Genomic DNA, 17,781 nt, shown 5'->3' on the forward strand with positions numbered 1-17,781 from the left:
CTGATCTACACTGGGTCTATCTACTGTCTATAGAAACTGTAATCTACACTGGGTCTATCTACTGTCTATAGAAACTGATCTACACTGGGTCTATCTACTGTCTATAGAAACTGTAATCTACACTGGGTCTGTCTACTGTCTATAGAAACTAATCTACACTGGGTCTATCTACTGTCTGTAGAAACTGTAATCTACACTGGGTCTATCTACTGTCTGTAGAAACTGTAATCTACACTGGGTCTATCTACTGTCTATAGAAACTGATCTACACTGGGTCTATCTACTGTCTATAGAAACTGATCTACACTGGGTCTATCTACTGTCTGTAGAAACTGTAATCTACACTGGGTCTATCTACTGTCTATAGAAACTGTAATCTACACTGGGTCTATCTACTGTCTATAGAAACTGATCTACACTGGGTCTATCTACTGTCTATAGAAACTGTAATCTACACTACACTGGGTCTATCTACTGTCTATAGAAACTGTAATCTACACTGGGTCTATCTACTGTCTATAGAAACTGTAATCTACACTGGGTCTATCTACTGTCTATAGAAACTAATCTACACTGGGTCTATCTACTGTCTATAGAAACTGTAATCTACACTGGGTCTATCTACTGTCTATAGAAACTGATCTACACTGGGTCTATCTACTGTCTATAGAAACTGTAATCTACACTGGGTCTATCTACTGTCTATAGAAACTGTAATCTACACTGGGTCTATCTACTGTCTATAGAAACTGTAATCTACACTGGGTCTATCTACTGTCTGTAGAAACTGATCTACACTGGGTCTATCTACTGTCTGTAGAAACTGTAATCTACACTGGGTCTATCTACTGTCTATAGAAACTGTAATCTACACTGGGTCTATCTACTGTCTATATAAACTAATCTACACTGGGTCTATCTACTGTCTGTAGAAACTGATCTACACTGGGTCTGTCTACTGTCTATAGAAACTGATCTACACTGGGTCTATCTACTGTCTATAGAAACTGTAATCTACACTGGGTCTATCTACTGTCTATAGAAACTGTAATCTACACTGGGTCTATCTACTGTCTATAGAAACTAATCTACACTGGGTCTATCTACTGTCTGTAGAAACTGATCTACACTGGGTCTGTCTACTGTCTATAGAAACTGATCTACACTGGGTCTATCTACTGTCTATAGAAACTGTAATCTACACTGGGTCTATCTACTGTCTATAGAAACTAATCTACACTGGGTCTATCTACTGTCTATAGAAACTGATCTACACTGGGTCTATCTACTGTCTGTAGAAACTGTAATCTACACTGGGTCTATCTACTGTCTATAGAAACTGTAATCTACACTGGGTCTATCTACTGTCTGTAGAAACTGTAATCTACACTGGGTCTATCTACTGTCTATAGAAACTGATCTACACTGGGTCTATCTACTGTCTGTAGAAACTGTAATCTACACTGGGTCTATCTACTGTCTATAGAAACTGTAATCTACACTGGGTCTATCTACTGTCTGTAGAAACTGTAATCTACACTGGGTCTATCTACTGTCTATAGAAACTGTAATCTACACTGGGTCTATCTACTGTCTATAGAAACTGTAATCTACACTGGGTCTATCTACTGTCTGTAGAAACTGTAATCTACACTGGGTCTATCTACTGTCTATAGAAACTGTAATCTACACTGGGTCTATCTACTGTCTATAGAAACTGATCTACACTGGGTCTATCTACTGTCTGTAGAAACTGTAATCTACACTGGGTCTATCTACTGTCTATAGAAACTGTAATCTACACTGGGTCTATCTACTGTCTATAGAAACTGATCTACACTGGGTCTATCTACTGTCTGTAGAAACTGTAATCTACACTGGGTCTATCTACTGTCTATAGAAACTGTAATCTACACTGGGTCTATCTACTGTCTATAGAAACTGATCTACACTGGGTCTATCTACTGTCTATAGAAACTGTAATCTACACTGGGTCTATCTACTGTCTATAGAAACTGTAATCTACACTGGGTCTATCTACTGTCTATAGAAACTGTAATCTACACTACACTGGGTCTATCTACTGTCTATAGAAACTGTAATCTACACTGGGTCTATCTACTGTCTGTAGAAACTGTAATCTACACTGGGTCTATCTACTGTCTATAGAAACTGTAATCTACACTACACTGGGTCTATCTACTGTCTATAGAAACTGTAATCTACACTACACTGGGTCTATCTACTGTCTATAGAAACTGTAATCTACACTGGGTCTATCTACTGTCTGTAGAAACTGTAATCTACACTGGGTCTATCTACTGTCTATAGAAACTGTAATCTACACTACACTGGGTCTATCTACTGTCTATAGAAACTGTAATCTACACTGGGTCTATCTACTGTCTATAGAAACTGTAATCTACACTGGGTCTATCTACTGTCTGTAGAAACTGTAATCTACACTGGGTCTATCTACTGTCTATAGAAACTGTAATCTACACTACACTGGGTCTATCTACTGTCTATAGAAACTGTAATCTACACTGGGTCTATCTACTGTCTATAGAAACTGATCTACACTGGGTCTATCTACTGTCTGTAGAAACTGTAATCTACACTACACTGGGTCTATCTACTGTCTATAGAAACTGTAATCTACACTGGGTCTATCTACTGTCTGTAGAAACTGTAATCTACACTGGGTCTATCTACTGTCTATAGAAACTGTAATCTACACTACACTGGGTCTATCTACTGTCTATAGAAACTGTAATCTACACTGGGTCTATCTACTGTCTGTAGAAACTGTAATCTACACTGGGTCTATCTACTGTCTATATAAACTGTAATCTACACTGGGTCTATCTACTGTCTGTAGAAACTGTAATCTACACTGGGTCTATCTACTGTCTATAGAAACTGTAATCTACACTGGGTCTATCTACTGTCTATAGAAACTGTAATCTACACTGGGTCTATCAACTGTCTGTAGAAACTGTAATCTACACTGGGTCTATCTACTGTCTATAGAAACTGTAATCTACACTGGGTCTATCTACTGTCTATAGAAACTGTAATCTACACTGGGTCTATCTACTGTCTATAGAAACTGTAATCTACACTGGGTCTATCTACTGTCTATAGAAACTGTAATCTACACTACACTGGGTCTATCTACTGTCTGTAGAAACTGTAATCTACACTGGGTCTATCTACTGTCTATAGAAACTGTAATCTACACTGGGTCTATCTACTGTCTATAGAAACTGTAATCTACACTGGGTCTATCTACTGTCTATAGAAACTGTAATCTACACTGGGTCTATCTACTGTCTATAGAAACTGTAATCTACACTGGGTCTATCTACTGTCTGTAGAAACTGTAATCTACACTGGGTCTATCTACTGTCTGTAGAAACTGTAATCTACACTGGGTCTATCTACTGTCTATAGAAACTGTAATCTACACTGGGTCTATCTACTGTCTGTAGAAACTGTAATCTACACTGGGTCTATCTACTGTCTATAGAAACTGTAATCTACACTGGGTCTATCTACTGTCTATAGAAACTGTAATCTACACTGGGTCTATCTACTGTCTGTAGAAACTGTAATCTACACTGGGTCTATCTACTGTCTATAAAAACTGTAATCTACACTGGGTCTATCTACTGTCTATAAAAACTGTAATCTACACTGGGTCTATCTACTGTCTATAGAAACTGTAATCTACACTGGGTCTATCTACTGTCTATAGAAACTGATCTACACTGGGTCTATCTACTGTCTGTAGAAACTGATCTACACTGGGTCTGTCTACTGTCTATAGAAACTGATCTACACTGGGTCTATCTACTGTCTATAGAAACTGTAATCTACACTGGGTCTATCTACTGTCTGTAGAAACTGTAATCTACACTGGGTCTATCTACTGTCTATATAAACTGTAATCTACACTGGGTCTATCTACTGTCTGTAGAAACTGTAATCTACACTGGGTCTATCTACTGTCTATAGAAACTGTAATCTACACTGGGTCTATCTACTGTCTATAGAAACTGATCTACACTGGGTCTATCTACTGTCTATAAAAACTGTAATCTACACTGGGTCTATCTACTGTCTATAGAAACTGATCTACACTGGGTCTATCTACTGTCTATAAAAACTGTAATCTACACTACGCTGGGTCTATCTACTGTCTATAGAAACTGTAATCTACACTGGGTCTATCTACTGTCTGTAGAAACTGTAATCTACACTGGGTCTATCTACTGTCTATAGAAACTGTAATCTACACTACACTGGGTCTATCTACTGTCTGTAGAAACTGTAATCTACACTGGGTCTATCTACTGTCTATAGAAACTGTAATCTACACTGGGTCTATCTACTGTCTATAGAAACTGTAATCTACACTGGGTCTAGCTACTGTCTATAGAAAATGCAATCTACACTACACTGGGTCTATCTACTCTCTATAGAAACTGTAATCTACACTGGGTCTATCTACTGTCTATAGAAACTGATCTACACTACACTGGGTCTATCTACTGTCTATAGAAACTGATCTACACTGGGTCTAGCTACTGTCTATAGAAACTGTAATCTACACTGGGTCTAGCTACTGTCTATAGAAACTGTAATCTACACTGGGCCATTATCTACTAGCCTTCTGTAATCAACACTGGCCCCTGTGAAGAGGTGGAGGTAAGAGGTACAAAAGTATCTATATCCACAGTAAAACAAGTCCTATATCGACAACCTGAAAGGCCGCTCAACAAGGAAGAAGCCACTGCTCCAAAACCGCCATAAAAAACCCAGACTATGGTTTGCAACTGCACATGGGGATAGAAATTATACTTTTTGGAGAAATGTCCTCTGGTCTGATGAATCAGAAATATAACTGTTTGGCCATAATGACCATCGTTATGTTTGGAGGAAAAAGGGGGAGGCTTGCAAGCCGAAGAACTCCATCCCAACCGTGAAGCACGGGGGTGGCAGCATCATGTTGTGGGGGTGCTTTGCTGCAGGAGGGACTGGTGCACTTCACAAAATAGATGGCATCATGAGGCAGGAAAATTAGGTGGATATATTGAAGCAACATCTCAAGACATCAGTCAGGAAGTTAAAGCTTGGTCACAAATGGGTCTTCCAAATGGACAATGACCCCAAGCACACTTCCAAAGTTGTGGCAAAATGGCTTAAGATCAACAAAGTCAAGGTATTGGAGTGGCCATCACAAAGCCCTGACCTCAATCCTATAGAAAAATGTGTGTGCAGAACTGAAAAAGCATGTGTGAGCAAGGAGGCCTACAAACCTGCCTCAGTTACACCAGCTCTGTTTTTATTTCATTTATTTATTTCACCTACTTCTGACTTCAAATGCATGTGTACATCTAATATGTGTGTGTGTATATATATATATATATATATATATATATGAAAGTTAAGTTAATAAATAAGAATCCAAAATGTTCAGTGGTTGGGTTTCTGTGGAGATTCATTTGGTATTATTTCGCAAACCCGTCGATAGGTGGCGACAGAGTTCATTTTTAAAACTCAAAGAAGAAAAACAAGACAGCTGGAGTCGGTTATTTATGACGTAACAGTTTATGCGACAGGTGAAGGTCGGAAGACAAACCTTCCCAACGTGTTTCTCCATCTACAGTACTACTCTCTGATCAATCTCATTCCCCCCGAGAGACGGATATAATAAAACCCAGATACGATGCGGTTGTTAAGTGGAGCGGTGTTGCGGGCCACGATGAGACACCGCTGTCGCTACTTTTCTGTGGCACAAAACAACTGGAACGCCAGAAAAGTAAGTTTAATAAAGTCTAGATAACAAGATAATTACCTAGTCCCTTGACCCAGTTCCATTACACAGAGTTAAAGTCATTGGACGGAGGCGGTTTGGTTAAGATTCCGGACGCTCGGTTTGAACATTAACGCATAAGGACTTCAACTTAAATATCAGCGATAGTTTTCTAAAAAACACAAAAGGTTAGATTGAAATACAACTATTTTTTTCGGGTTCTAGTTTCCACACCGCCATATCTCCATGTTTACAGCGCTTGTTTCCAGAAAGCAGCCGTTAGACGGAGTCGACCGGCGGTGATAATTATCAATGTAACTCAGAACAGCGGGGCGTAAATCCGCTGCGGACGTTCCGTGCTGTCCGGACCGCTCGCTGGTTGGTCCAACCACACCCGACGCGACCAGGACACGCAGCTTGAAATATCAACACCAACTCTGAACCGACTGAATTCATTTGGGGACAGGTCAAAAAGAATGACCATTTATGTCCCGGGATATAAACAGTAGGTTGTCATTGTACCTAAAATGATAGGTCTTCTTCGATGAGGCTTGACATCCAGTAGCTGTTGCATTACCGCCACCTACTAGACTGGAGTATAACTCACTTATACTGTTCTTAATTATCTTTCCTCAAAGTCATTTAAAAAAAGAAAAATAAATACCCTACTATTTAACACTACACTCTCAAATAATAATAATAAATACCCTACTCTACTATTTAAATCTATTTAGTCCTACTTCAGGCCAACAGTCTGAGAGGATGGGACACCACCACTCAACTCGTCTGATGTCTCTCACCCAAACACCTCTCTGCAGCTGCCAACACAACCTCTATTTCCCGAGACTTACGTTCCATCCCTGCAGTACAGTTGATAACCATTGTTATAAATGCTGAAGATCCAACTTTACTGAAACATATATCACTTGTTGGTTTATATCTCTGTTCTGGTACAGATCTACTAGTCACACCCCTCCTCTCAGGATCCCTCCCTCTGTTCTGGTACAGATCTACTACACCCCTCCTCTCAGGATCCCTCCCTCTGTTCTGGTACAGATCTACTACACCCCTCCTCTCAGGATCCCTCCCTCTGTTCTGGTACAGATCTACTACACCAGTCCTCTCAGGATCCCTCCCTCTGTTCTGGTACAGATCTACTAGTCACACCCCTCCTCTCAGGATCCCTCCCTCTGTTCTGGTACAGATCTACTAGCCACACCCCTCCTCTCAGGATCCCTCCCTCTGTTCTGGTACAGATCTACTAGCCACACCCCTCCTCTCAGGATCCCTCCCTCTGTTCTGGTACAGATCTACTAGCCACACCCCTCCTCTCAGGATCCCTCCCTCTGTTCTGGTACAGATCTACTAGCCACACCCCTCCTCTCAGGATCCCTCCCTCTGTTCTGGTACAGATCTACTACACCCCTCCTCTTAGGATCCCTCCCTCTGTTCTGGTACAGATCTACTACACCCCTCCTCTCAGGATCCCTCCCTCTGTTCTGGTACAGATCTACTACACCCCTCCTCTCAGGATCCCTCCCTCTGTTCTGGTACAGATCTACTACACCCCTCCTCTCAGGATCCCTCCCTCTGTTCTGGTACAGATCTACTACACCCCTCCTCTCAGGATCCCTCCCTCTGTTCTGGGTCAGATCTACTACACCCCTCCTCTCAGGATCCCTCCCTCTGTTCTGGTACAGATCTACTACACCAGTCCTCTCAGGATCCATCCCCCTTGGCCCAACTTTTCCTGTCTTCACTGCCTCAGCATATGTCAACTCCTGCACTACTCTAACCCTGGGAACCTCAACCTGCCTCTCTCACAACTCCTATCAATAGTCCTGTGACTGTCATGTACAGCTAGCCACAGCCCTCTACTGTCTGTTGTTGCTGCTGCTGCTGTGCTAGTAGCTAGCTAGTGTGTTGACTGGTTGTGTTGACTATGTGTCCACACAGGGTCTGGTACTCGGTGTTTACGAGAGTGAGAGGGAGGACGACTCTCTCCATCTAACTGAATCAGCAGCTGGTGTCGACAGAGTTCTGTCTGGTAAACTGACTGAGCTGCTAAAGATGTGAGTCACACACACACACACCTTCACACACACACACACACACACACACACACACACACACACACACACACACACACACACACACAGACCTACACACACACACACAGACCTACACACACACACAGACCTACACACACACACCTTCACACACACACACCTTCACACACCTTCACACAAACCTTCACACACACCTTCACACACACCTACACACACACCTTCACACACACACACACACACACACCTACACACACACCTTCACACACACCTTCACACACACCTTCACACACACCTTCACACACACCTTCACACACACCTACACACACACCTTCACACACACCTTCACACACACCTACACACACACACCTACACACACACACCTACACACACACACACACCTTTACACACACACACCTTCACACACACACACACACACACCTTCACACACACACACACCTTCACACACACACACACACCTTCACACACACACACACCTTCACACACACACCTACACACACACCTTCACACACACACACACACACCTTCACACACACACACCTTCACACACACATCTTCACACTCACACACACCTTCACACGCATCCTGTAAGAGTGTGTTTGTGTGTTGACTGGTGTAAAAACCTTCTCCTTGGTAACTCCTCAGATCAGGACCAGGTCTGAAGAAAGGGAAGAGCAGAATATTCTACGGTCTTCATGAGGTAATATATATTACCAGAATATTCTACGGTCTTCATGAGGTAATATATATTACCAGAATATTCTACGGTCTTCATGAGGTAATATATATTACCAGAATATTCTACGGTCTTCATGAGGTAATATATATTACCAGAATATTCTACGGTCTTCATGAGGTAATATATATATTAACTATATTACCAGAATATTCTACGGTCTTCATGAGGTAATATATATTACCAGAATATTCTATGGTCTTCATGAGGTAATATATATTACCAGAATATTCTACGGTCTTCATGAGGTAATATATATTACCAGAATATTCTACGGTCTTCATGAGGTAATATATATTACCAGAATATTCTACGGTCTTCATGAGGTAATATATATTACCAGAATATTCTACGGTCTTCATGAGGTAATATATATATTAACTATATTACCAGAATATTCTACGGTCTTCATGAGGTAATATATATTACCAGAATATTCTATGGTCTTCATGAGGTAATATATATTACCAGAATATTCTACGGTCTTCATGAGGTAATATATATTACCAGAATATTCTACGGTCTTCATGAGGTAATATATATATTAACTATATTACCAGAATATTCTACGGTCTTCATGAGGTAATATATATTACCAGAATATTCTATGGTCTTCATGAGGTAATATATATTACCAGAATATTCTACGGTCTTCATGAGGTAATATATATTACCAGAATATTCTACGGTCTTCATGAGGTAATATATATTACCAGAATATTCTACGGTCTTCATGAGGTAATATATATTACCAGAATATTCTACGGTCTTCATGAGGTAATATATATTACCAGAATATTCTACGGTCTTCATGAGGTAATATATATTACCAGAATATTCTACGGTCTTCATGAGGTAATATATATTACCAGAATATTCTACGGTCTTCATGAGGTAATATATATTACCAGAATATTCTACGGTCTTCATGAGGTAATATATATATTAACTATATTACCAGAATATTCTACGGTCTTCATGAGATAATATATATTACCAGAATATTCTACGGTCTTCATGAGGTAATATATATTACCAGAATATTCTAGTCTTCATGAGGTAATATATATATTAACTGTAGTGAGATGACGCTGTAACAACAGATATTAAACTCGTCATCTCACTGAGCAGCAGGATGAAGCAGATATTATAGATGAGAGCAAGACGATACATGCTTAATAATTACCGTGTGGGTGTGTGTGCATACAGGACTTCCCATGCATAGCAGTAGTTGGTCTAGGGAGGAACTCTCTGGGTGTGTGTGGAACAGAGTACTGGGACACCTGTAAGGAGAACATCAGGGCTGCTATAGCAGGTGAGTCTCTCCTTTTACATGGCTGTGTGTGTGTGTGTGTGTGTGTGTGTGTGTGTGTGTGATGGTACCGTTCTTAGTGATCTACACAACCTGCTCCACGTTTTATCAGTCAAATATTGAGTATGTTTTCTAAGAGGTAATAAACCAAGATGTCTTGATTGTGTCTGTATTCACAGCCCAGAGTTTATACTTACCTAACCCTAACCCCTAACCCCTAACCCTAAGAGGTAATAAACCAAGATGTCTTGATTGTGTCTGTCTTCACAGCCCAGAGTTTATACTTAGTGGAGAAGCACCTCTCAGTACCAATAAACCTGTGACTCATATCGGATATGATTCTACCAACTCTGCACAACTCTTAGGGCAACACAGATATTTAAATGTTGAAATTGATCAGTAGATTTGATTGGGAATCATTGATGGACAGAGATATGGGTTTAATGACAGCCAGTCTGTCTGGGTTCTCCAGAACCATGTGTTGACCCATATAGAGGTGGATGGGTTTAATAACAGCCAGTCTGTCAGTCAGGAGGCTGTAGGGTTCTCCAGAACCATGTGTTGACCCATATAGAGGTGGATGGGTTTAATAACAGCCAGTCTGTCTGTCAGGAGGCTGTAGGGTTCTCCAGAACCATGTGTTGACCCATATAGAGGTGGATGGGTTTAATAACAGCCAGTCTGTCTGTCAGGAGGCTGTAGGGTTCTCCAGAACCATGTGTTGACCCATATAGAGGTGGATGGGTGTAATGACAGCCAGTCAGCAGCAGAGGGAGCTGTTCTGGGACTGTTTACTTACGATGACCTGAAAACCAAGAAGAAGACCAGAGTCACCACACAGCTGCATGGCAGGTACACACATACACACACACACACACACACACACTGGCACACGGACATCCACTGACTCTGTAACCTGTGTGTGTGTCCAGTGGATGTGTGTCTGGCTGGGAGAAAGGTGTGCTGTACGGAGAGGGGCAGAACCTGGCCCGTTACCTGATGGAAGCTCCAGCCAATCATGTCACTCCGTCAGTCTTCGCTGACACCATCACAAACAGACTGGCTCCCTACGCCGACCACGTCACCGTCCATAAGAGGTACAGAGGGGTACTGGGGGGGGGGGGGGGGGGGGGGGGGGACTGGAGGAAGGGGAGGGACTGGGGGGGGTGGGAGGGAGGGGAGGGATGAGGAGGAAGAGGAGGGACTGGGGGGGTAAGGGACTGGAGGAGGGACTGGGGGGATGAGGGACTGGAGGAGGGACTGAGGGGACGAGGGATGAGGAGGAGGGACTGGAGGAGGGACTGGGGGGGACGAGGGATGAGGAGGAGGAGGAGGGACTGGAGGGATGAGGAGGAAGAGGAGGGACTGGGGGGATGAGAAGGAGGGACTGGGGGGACGAGGGAGTGGGGGGAGGAGGGACTGGGGGGGTGGGAGGGGGAGGAGTCAGGATGTAACATTTATTTTGACAAAAGTTTAATTACGGATGTCATTAACAAGTGTGTGTGTGTGTGTGTGTGTGCAGGTCTCAAGAGTGGATAGAGGAGCAGCAGATGGGAGCGTTCCTCAGTGTTTCTAAAGGTGATAGATGGGAGGGTTCCTCAGTGTTTCTAAAGGTGATAGATGGGAGGGTTCCTCAGTGTTTCTAAAGGTGATAGATGGGAGGGTTCCTCAGTGATAGATGGGAGGGTTCCTCAGTGTTTCTAAAGGTGATAGATGGGAGGGTTCCTCAGTGATAGATGGGAGGGTTCCTCAGTGTTTCTAAAGGTGATAGATGGGAGGGTTCCTCAGTGTTTCTAAAGGTGATAGATGGGAGCGTTCCTCAGTGTTTCTAAAGGTGATAGATGGGAGGGTTCCTCAGTGTTTCTAAAGGTGATAGATGGGAGGGTTCCTCAGTGTTTCTAAAGGTGATAGATGGGAGGGTTCCTCAGTGTTTCTAAAGGTGATAGATGGGAGGGTTCCTCAGTGTTTCTAAAGGTGATAGATGGGAGGGTTCCTCAGTGTTTCTAAAGGTGATAGATGGGAGGGTTCCTCAGTGTTTCTAAAGGTGATAGATGGGAGGGTTCCTCAGTGTTTCTAAAGGTGATAGACGGGAGGGTTCCTCAGTGTTTCTAAAGGTGATAGATGGGAGGGTTCCTCAGTGTTTCTAAAGGTGATAGATGGGAGGGTTCCTCAGTGTTTCTAAAGGTGATAGATGGGAGCGTTCCTCAATGTTTCTAAAGTCAAATCAAATCAAATTGATTTATATAGCCCTTCGTACATCAGCTGATATCTCAAAGTGCTGTACAGAAACCCAGCCTAAAACCCCAAACAGCAAGCAATGCAGGTGTAGAAGCACGGTGGCTAGGAAAAACTCCCTAGAAAGGCCAAAACCTAGGAAGAAACCTAGAGAGGAACCAGGCTATGTGGGGTGGCCAGTCCTCTTCTGGCTGTGCCGGGTGGAGATTATAACAGAACATGGCCAAGATGTTCAAATGTTCATAAATTACCAGCATGGTCGAATAATAATAAGGCAGAACAGTTGAAACTGGAGCAGCAGCACGGCCAGGTGGACTGGGGACAGCATGGAGTCATCATGTCAGGTAGTCCTGGGGCATGGTCCTAGGGCTCAGGTCCTCAGAGAGAGAGAAAGAAAGAGAGAAGGAGATAATTAGAGAACGCACACTTAGATTCACACAGGACACCGATTAGGACAGGAGAAGTACTCCAGATATAACAAACTGACCCTAGCCCCCCGACACATAAACTACTGCAGCATAAATACTGGAGGCTGAGACAGGAGGGGTCAGGAGACACTGTGGCCCCATCCGAGGACACCCCCGGACAGGGCCAAACAGGAAGGATATAACCCCACCTACTTTGCCAAAGCACAGCCCCCACACCACTAGAGGGATATCTTCAACCACCAACTTACCATCCTGAGACAAGGCTGAGTATAGATAACAAAGATCTCTGCCAAGGCACAACCCAAGGGGGGGCGCCAACCCAGACAGGATGACCACATCAGTGAATCAACCCACTCAGGTGATAGATGGGAGGGTTCCTCTGTGTTTCTAAAGGTGATAGATGGGAGGGTTCCTCAGTGTTTCTAATGGTGATAGATGGGAGGGTTCCTCAGTGTTTCTAAAGGTGATAGATGGGAGCGTTCCTCAGTGTTTCTAATGGTGATAGATGGGAGGGTTCCTCAGTGTTTCTAAAGGTGATAGATGGGAGGGTTCCTCAGTGTTTCTAAAGGTGATAGATGGGAGGGTTCCTCAGTGTTTCTAAAGGTGATAGATGGGAGCGTTCCTCAGTGTTTCTAAAGGTGATAGATGGGAGCATTCCTCTGTGTTCCTAAAGGTGATAGATGGGAGGGTTCCTCAGTGTTTCTAAAGGTGATAGATGGGAGGGTTTCTCTGTGTTTCTAAAGGTGATAGATGGGAGGGTTCCTCAGTGTTTCTAAAGGTGATAGATGGGAGGGTTCCTCAGTGTTTCTAAAGGTGATAGATGGGAGGGTTCCTCAGTGTTTCTAAAGGTGATAGATGGGAGGGTTCCTCAGTGTTTCTAAAGGTGATAGATGGGAGGGTTCCTCAGTGTTTCTAAAGGTGATAGATGGGAGGGTTCCTCAGTGTTTCTAAAGGTGATAGATGGGAGGGTTCCTCAGTGTTTCTAAAGGTGATAGATGGGAGGGTTCCTCAGTGTTTCTAAAGGTGATAGATGGGAGGGTTCCTCAGTGTTTCTAAAGGTGATAGATGGGAGGGTTCCACAGTGTTTCTAAAGGTGATAGATGGGAGGGTTCCTCAGTGTTTCTAAAGGTGATAGATGGGAGGGTTCCACAGTGTTTCTAATGGTGATAGATGGGAGGGTTCCTCTGTGTTTCTAAAGGTGATAGATGGGAGCGTTCCTCAGTGTTCATTATATTATATACAGTTGGTCCAGGGCCTCCAGATACATTATATTATATACAGTTGGTTCAGCCTCCAGATACATTATATTATATACAGTTGGTTCAGCCTCCAGATACATTATATTATATACAGTTGGTTCAGGGCCTCCAGATACATTATATTATATACAGTTGGTTCAGCCTCCAGATACATTATATTATATACAGTTGGTTCAGCCTCCAGATACATTATATTATATACAGTTGGTTCAGCCTCCAGATACATTATATTATATACAGTTGGTTCAGCCTCCAGATACATTATATTATATACAGTTGGTTCAGGGCCTCCAGATACATTATATTATATACAGTTGGTTCAGGGCCTCCAGATACATTATATTATATACAGTTGGTTCAGCCTCCAGATACATTATATTATATACAGTTGGTTCAGGGCCTCCAGATACATTATATTATATACAGTTGGTTCAGGGCCTCCAGATACATTATATTATATACAGTTGGTTCAGCCTCCAGATACATTATATTATATACAGTTGGTTCAGCCTCCAGATACATTATATTATATACAGTTGGTTCAGCCTCCAGATACATTATATTATATACAGTTGGTTCAGGGCCTCCAGATACATTATATTATATACAGTTGGTTCAGGGCCTCCAGATACATTATATTATATACAGTTGGTTCAGCCTCCAGATACATTATATTATATACAGTTGGTTCAGCCTCCAGATACATTATATTATATACAGTTGGTTCAGCCTCCAGATACATTATATTATATACAGTTGGTTCAGCCTCCAGATACATTATATTATATACAGTTGGTTCAGCCTCCAGATACATTATATTATATACAGTTGGTTCAGCCTCCAGATACATTATATTATATACAGTTGGTTCAGCCTCCAGATACATTATATTATATACAGTTGGTTCAGCCTCCAGATACATTATATTATATACAGTTGGTTCAGCCTCCAGATACATTATATTATATACAGTTGGTTCAGCCTCCAGATACATTATATTATATACAGTTGGTTCAGCCTCCAGATACATTATATTATATACAGTTGGTTCAGGGCCTCCAGATACATTATATTATATACAGTTGGTTCAGCAGCCTCCAGATACATTATATTATATACAGTTGGTTCAGCCTCCAGATACATTATATTATATACAGTTGGTTCAGGGCCTCCAGATACATTATATTATATACAGTTGGTTCAGCCTCCAGATACATTATATTATATACAGTTGGTTCAGCCTCCAGATACATTATATTATATACAGTTGGTTCAGGGCCTCCAGATACATTATATTATATACAGTTGGTTCAGCCTCCAGATACATTATATTATATACAGTTGGTTCAGGGCCTCCAGATACATTATATTATATACAGTTGGTTCAGGGCCTCCAGATACATTATATTATATACAGTTGGTTCAGCCTCCAGATACATTATATTATATACAGTTGGTTCAGGGCCTCCAGATACATTATATTATATACAGTTGGTTCAGCCTCCAGATACATTATATTATATACAGTTGGTTCAGCCTCCAGATACATTATATTATATACAGTTGGTTCAGCCTCCAGATACATTATATTATATACAGTTGGTTCAGCCTCCAGATACATTATATTATATACAGTTGGTTCAGGGCCTCCAGATACATTATATTATATACAGTTGGTTCAGCCTCCAGATACATTATATTATATACAGTTGGTTCAGCCTCCAGATACATTATATTATATACAGTTGGTTCAGCCTCCAGATACATTATATTATATACAGTTGGTTCAGGGCCTCCAGATACATTATATTATATACAGTTGGTTCAGCCTCCAGATACATTATATTATATACAGTTGGTTCAGGGCCTCCAGATACATTATATTATATACAGTTGGTTCAGCCTCCAGATACATTATATTATATACAGTTGGTTCAGCCTCCAGATACATTATATTATATACAGTTGGTTCAGGGCCTCCAGATACATTATATTATATACAGTTGGTTCAGCCTCCAGATACATTATATTATATACAGTTGGTTCAGCCTCCAGATACATTATATTATATACAGTTGGTTCAGCCTCCAGATACATTATATTATATACAGTTGGTTCAGCCTCCAGATACATTATATTATATACAGTTGGTTCAGCCTCCAGATACATTATATTATATACAGTTGGTTCAGCCTCCAGATACATTATATTATATACAGTTGGTTCAGCCTCCAGATACATTATATTATATACAGTTGGTTCAGCCTCCAGATACATTATATTATATACAGTTGGTTCAGCCTCCAGATACATTATATTATATACAGTTGGTTCAGCCTCCAGATACATTATATTATATACAGTTGGTTCAGGGCCTCCAGATACATTATATTATATACAGTTGGTTCAGCCTCCAGATACATTATATTATATACAGTTGGTTCAGCCTCCAGATACATTATATTATATACAGTTGGTTCAGCCTCCAGATACATTATATTATATACAGTTGGTTCAGGGCCTCCAGATACATTATATTATATACAGTTGGTTCAGCCTCCAGATACATTATATTATATACAGTTGGTTCAGCCTCCAGATACATTATATTATATACAGTTGGTTCAGGCCTCCAGATACATTATATTATATACAGTTGGTTCAGCCTCCAGATACATTATATTATATACAGTTGGTTCAGCCTCCAGATACATTATATTATATACAGTTGGTTCAGCCTCCAGATACATTATATTATATACAGTTGGTTCAGCCTCCAGATACATTATATTATATACAGTTGGTTCAGCCTCCAGATACATTATATTATATACAGTTGGTTCAGCCTCCAGATACATTATATTATATACAGTTGGTTCAGCCTCCAGATACATTATATTATATACAGTTGGTTCAGCCTCCAGATACATTATATTATATACAGTTGGTTCAGCCTCCAGATACATTATATTATATACAGTTGGTTCAGCCTCCAGATACATTATATTATATACAGTTGGTTCAGCCTCCAGATACATTATATTATATACAGTTGGTTCAGCCTCCAGATACATTATATTATATACAGTTGGTTCAGCCTCCAGATACATTATATTATATACAGTTGGTTCAGCCTCCAGATACATTATATTATATACAGTTGGTTCAGCCTCCAGATACATTATATTATATACAGTTGGTTCAGCCTCCAGATACATTATATTATATACAGTTGGTTCAGCCTCCAGATACATTATATTATATACAGTTGGTTCAGCCTCCAGATACATTATATTATATACAGTTGGTTCAGGGCCTCCAGATACATTATATTATATACAGTTGGTTCAGGGCCTCCAGATACATTATATTATATACAGTTGGTTCAGCCTCCAGATACATTATATTATATACAGTTGGTTCAGGGCCTCCAGATACATTATATTATATACAGTTGGTTCAGCCTCCAGATACATTATATTATATACAGTTGGTTCAGCCTCCAGATACATTATATTATATACAGTTGGTTCAGCCTCCAGATACATTATATTATATACAGTTGGTTCAGCCTCCAGATACATTATATTATATACAGTTGGTTCAGGGCCTCCAGATACATTATATTATATACAGTTGGTTCAGGGCCTCCAGATACATTATATTATATACAGTTGGTTCAGGGCCTCCAGATACATTATATTATATACAGTTGGTTCAGCCTCCAGATACATTATATTATATACAGTTGGTTCAGCCTCCAGATACATTATATTATATACAGTTGGTTCAGCCTCCAGATACATTATATTATATACAGTTGGTTCAGCCTCCAGATACATTATATTATATACAGTTGGTTCAGGGCCTCCAGATACATTATATTATATACAGTTGGTTCAG

The 17,781-nt window shown here is 41.0% G+C and overlaps 1 protein-coding gene and 1 long non-coding RNA gene across 2 annotated transcripts in view; both read left to right on the forward strand.

The window, feature by feature from the left end:
• Window positions 1-5,585: 5,585 nt before the first annotated feature.
• Window positions 5,586-17,781, forward strand: part of LOC110512263 (cytosol aminopeptidase) — a 28,387-nt gene continuing 16,191 nt past the window's right edge. Inside the window, exons 1-7 of the mRNA XM_036971930.1 lie at window positions 5,586-5,827; window positions 7,778-7,893; window positions 8,554-8,608; window positions 9,854-9,959; window positions 10,649-10,808; window positions 10,889-11,053; window positions 11,479-11,534. Of these exons, the coding sequence (XP_036827825.1) occupies window positions 5,735-5,827; window positions 7,778-7,893; window positions 8,554-8,608; window positions 9,854-9,959; window positions 10,649-10,808; window positions 10,889-11,053; window positions 11,479-11,534 (751 nt within the window). The 5' untranslated portion in view covers window positions 5,586-5,734. The remainder of the gene's footprint in view (window positions 5,828-7,777; window positions 7,894-8,553; window positions 8,609-9,853; window positions 9,960-10,648; window positions 10,809-10,888; window positions 11,054-11,478; window positions 11,535-17,781) is intronic.
• LOC118946991 lies at window positions 11,894-13,336 on the forward strand. The gene is made up of 3 exons (XR_005041627.1): window positions 11,894-12,140; window positions 13,153-13,245; window positions 13,293-13,336. It is a non-coding gene; the product is annotated as an uncharacterized LOC118946991 (long non-coding RNA).

This window comes from Oncorhynchus mykiss, unplaced genomic scaffold (genome assembly GCF_013265735.2).
Source record: "Oncorhynchus mykiss isolate Arlee unplaced genomic scaffold, USDA_OmykA_1.1 un_scaffold_87, whole genome shotgun sequence".
Taxonomy (NCBI): Eukaryota; Metazoa; Chordata; class Actinopteri; order Salmoniformes; family Salmonidae; genus Oncorhynchus; species Oncorhynchus mykiss.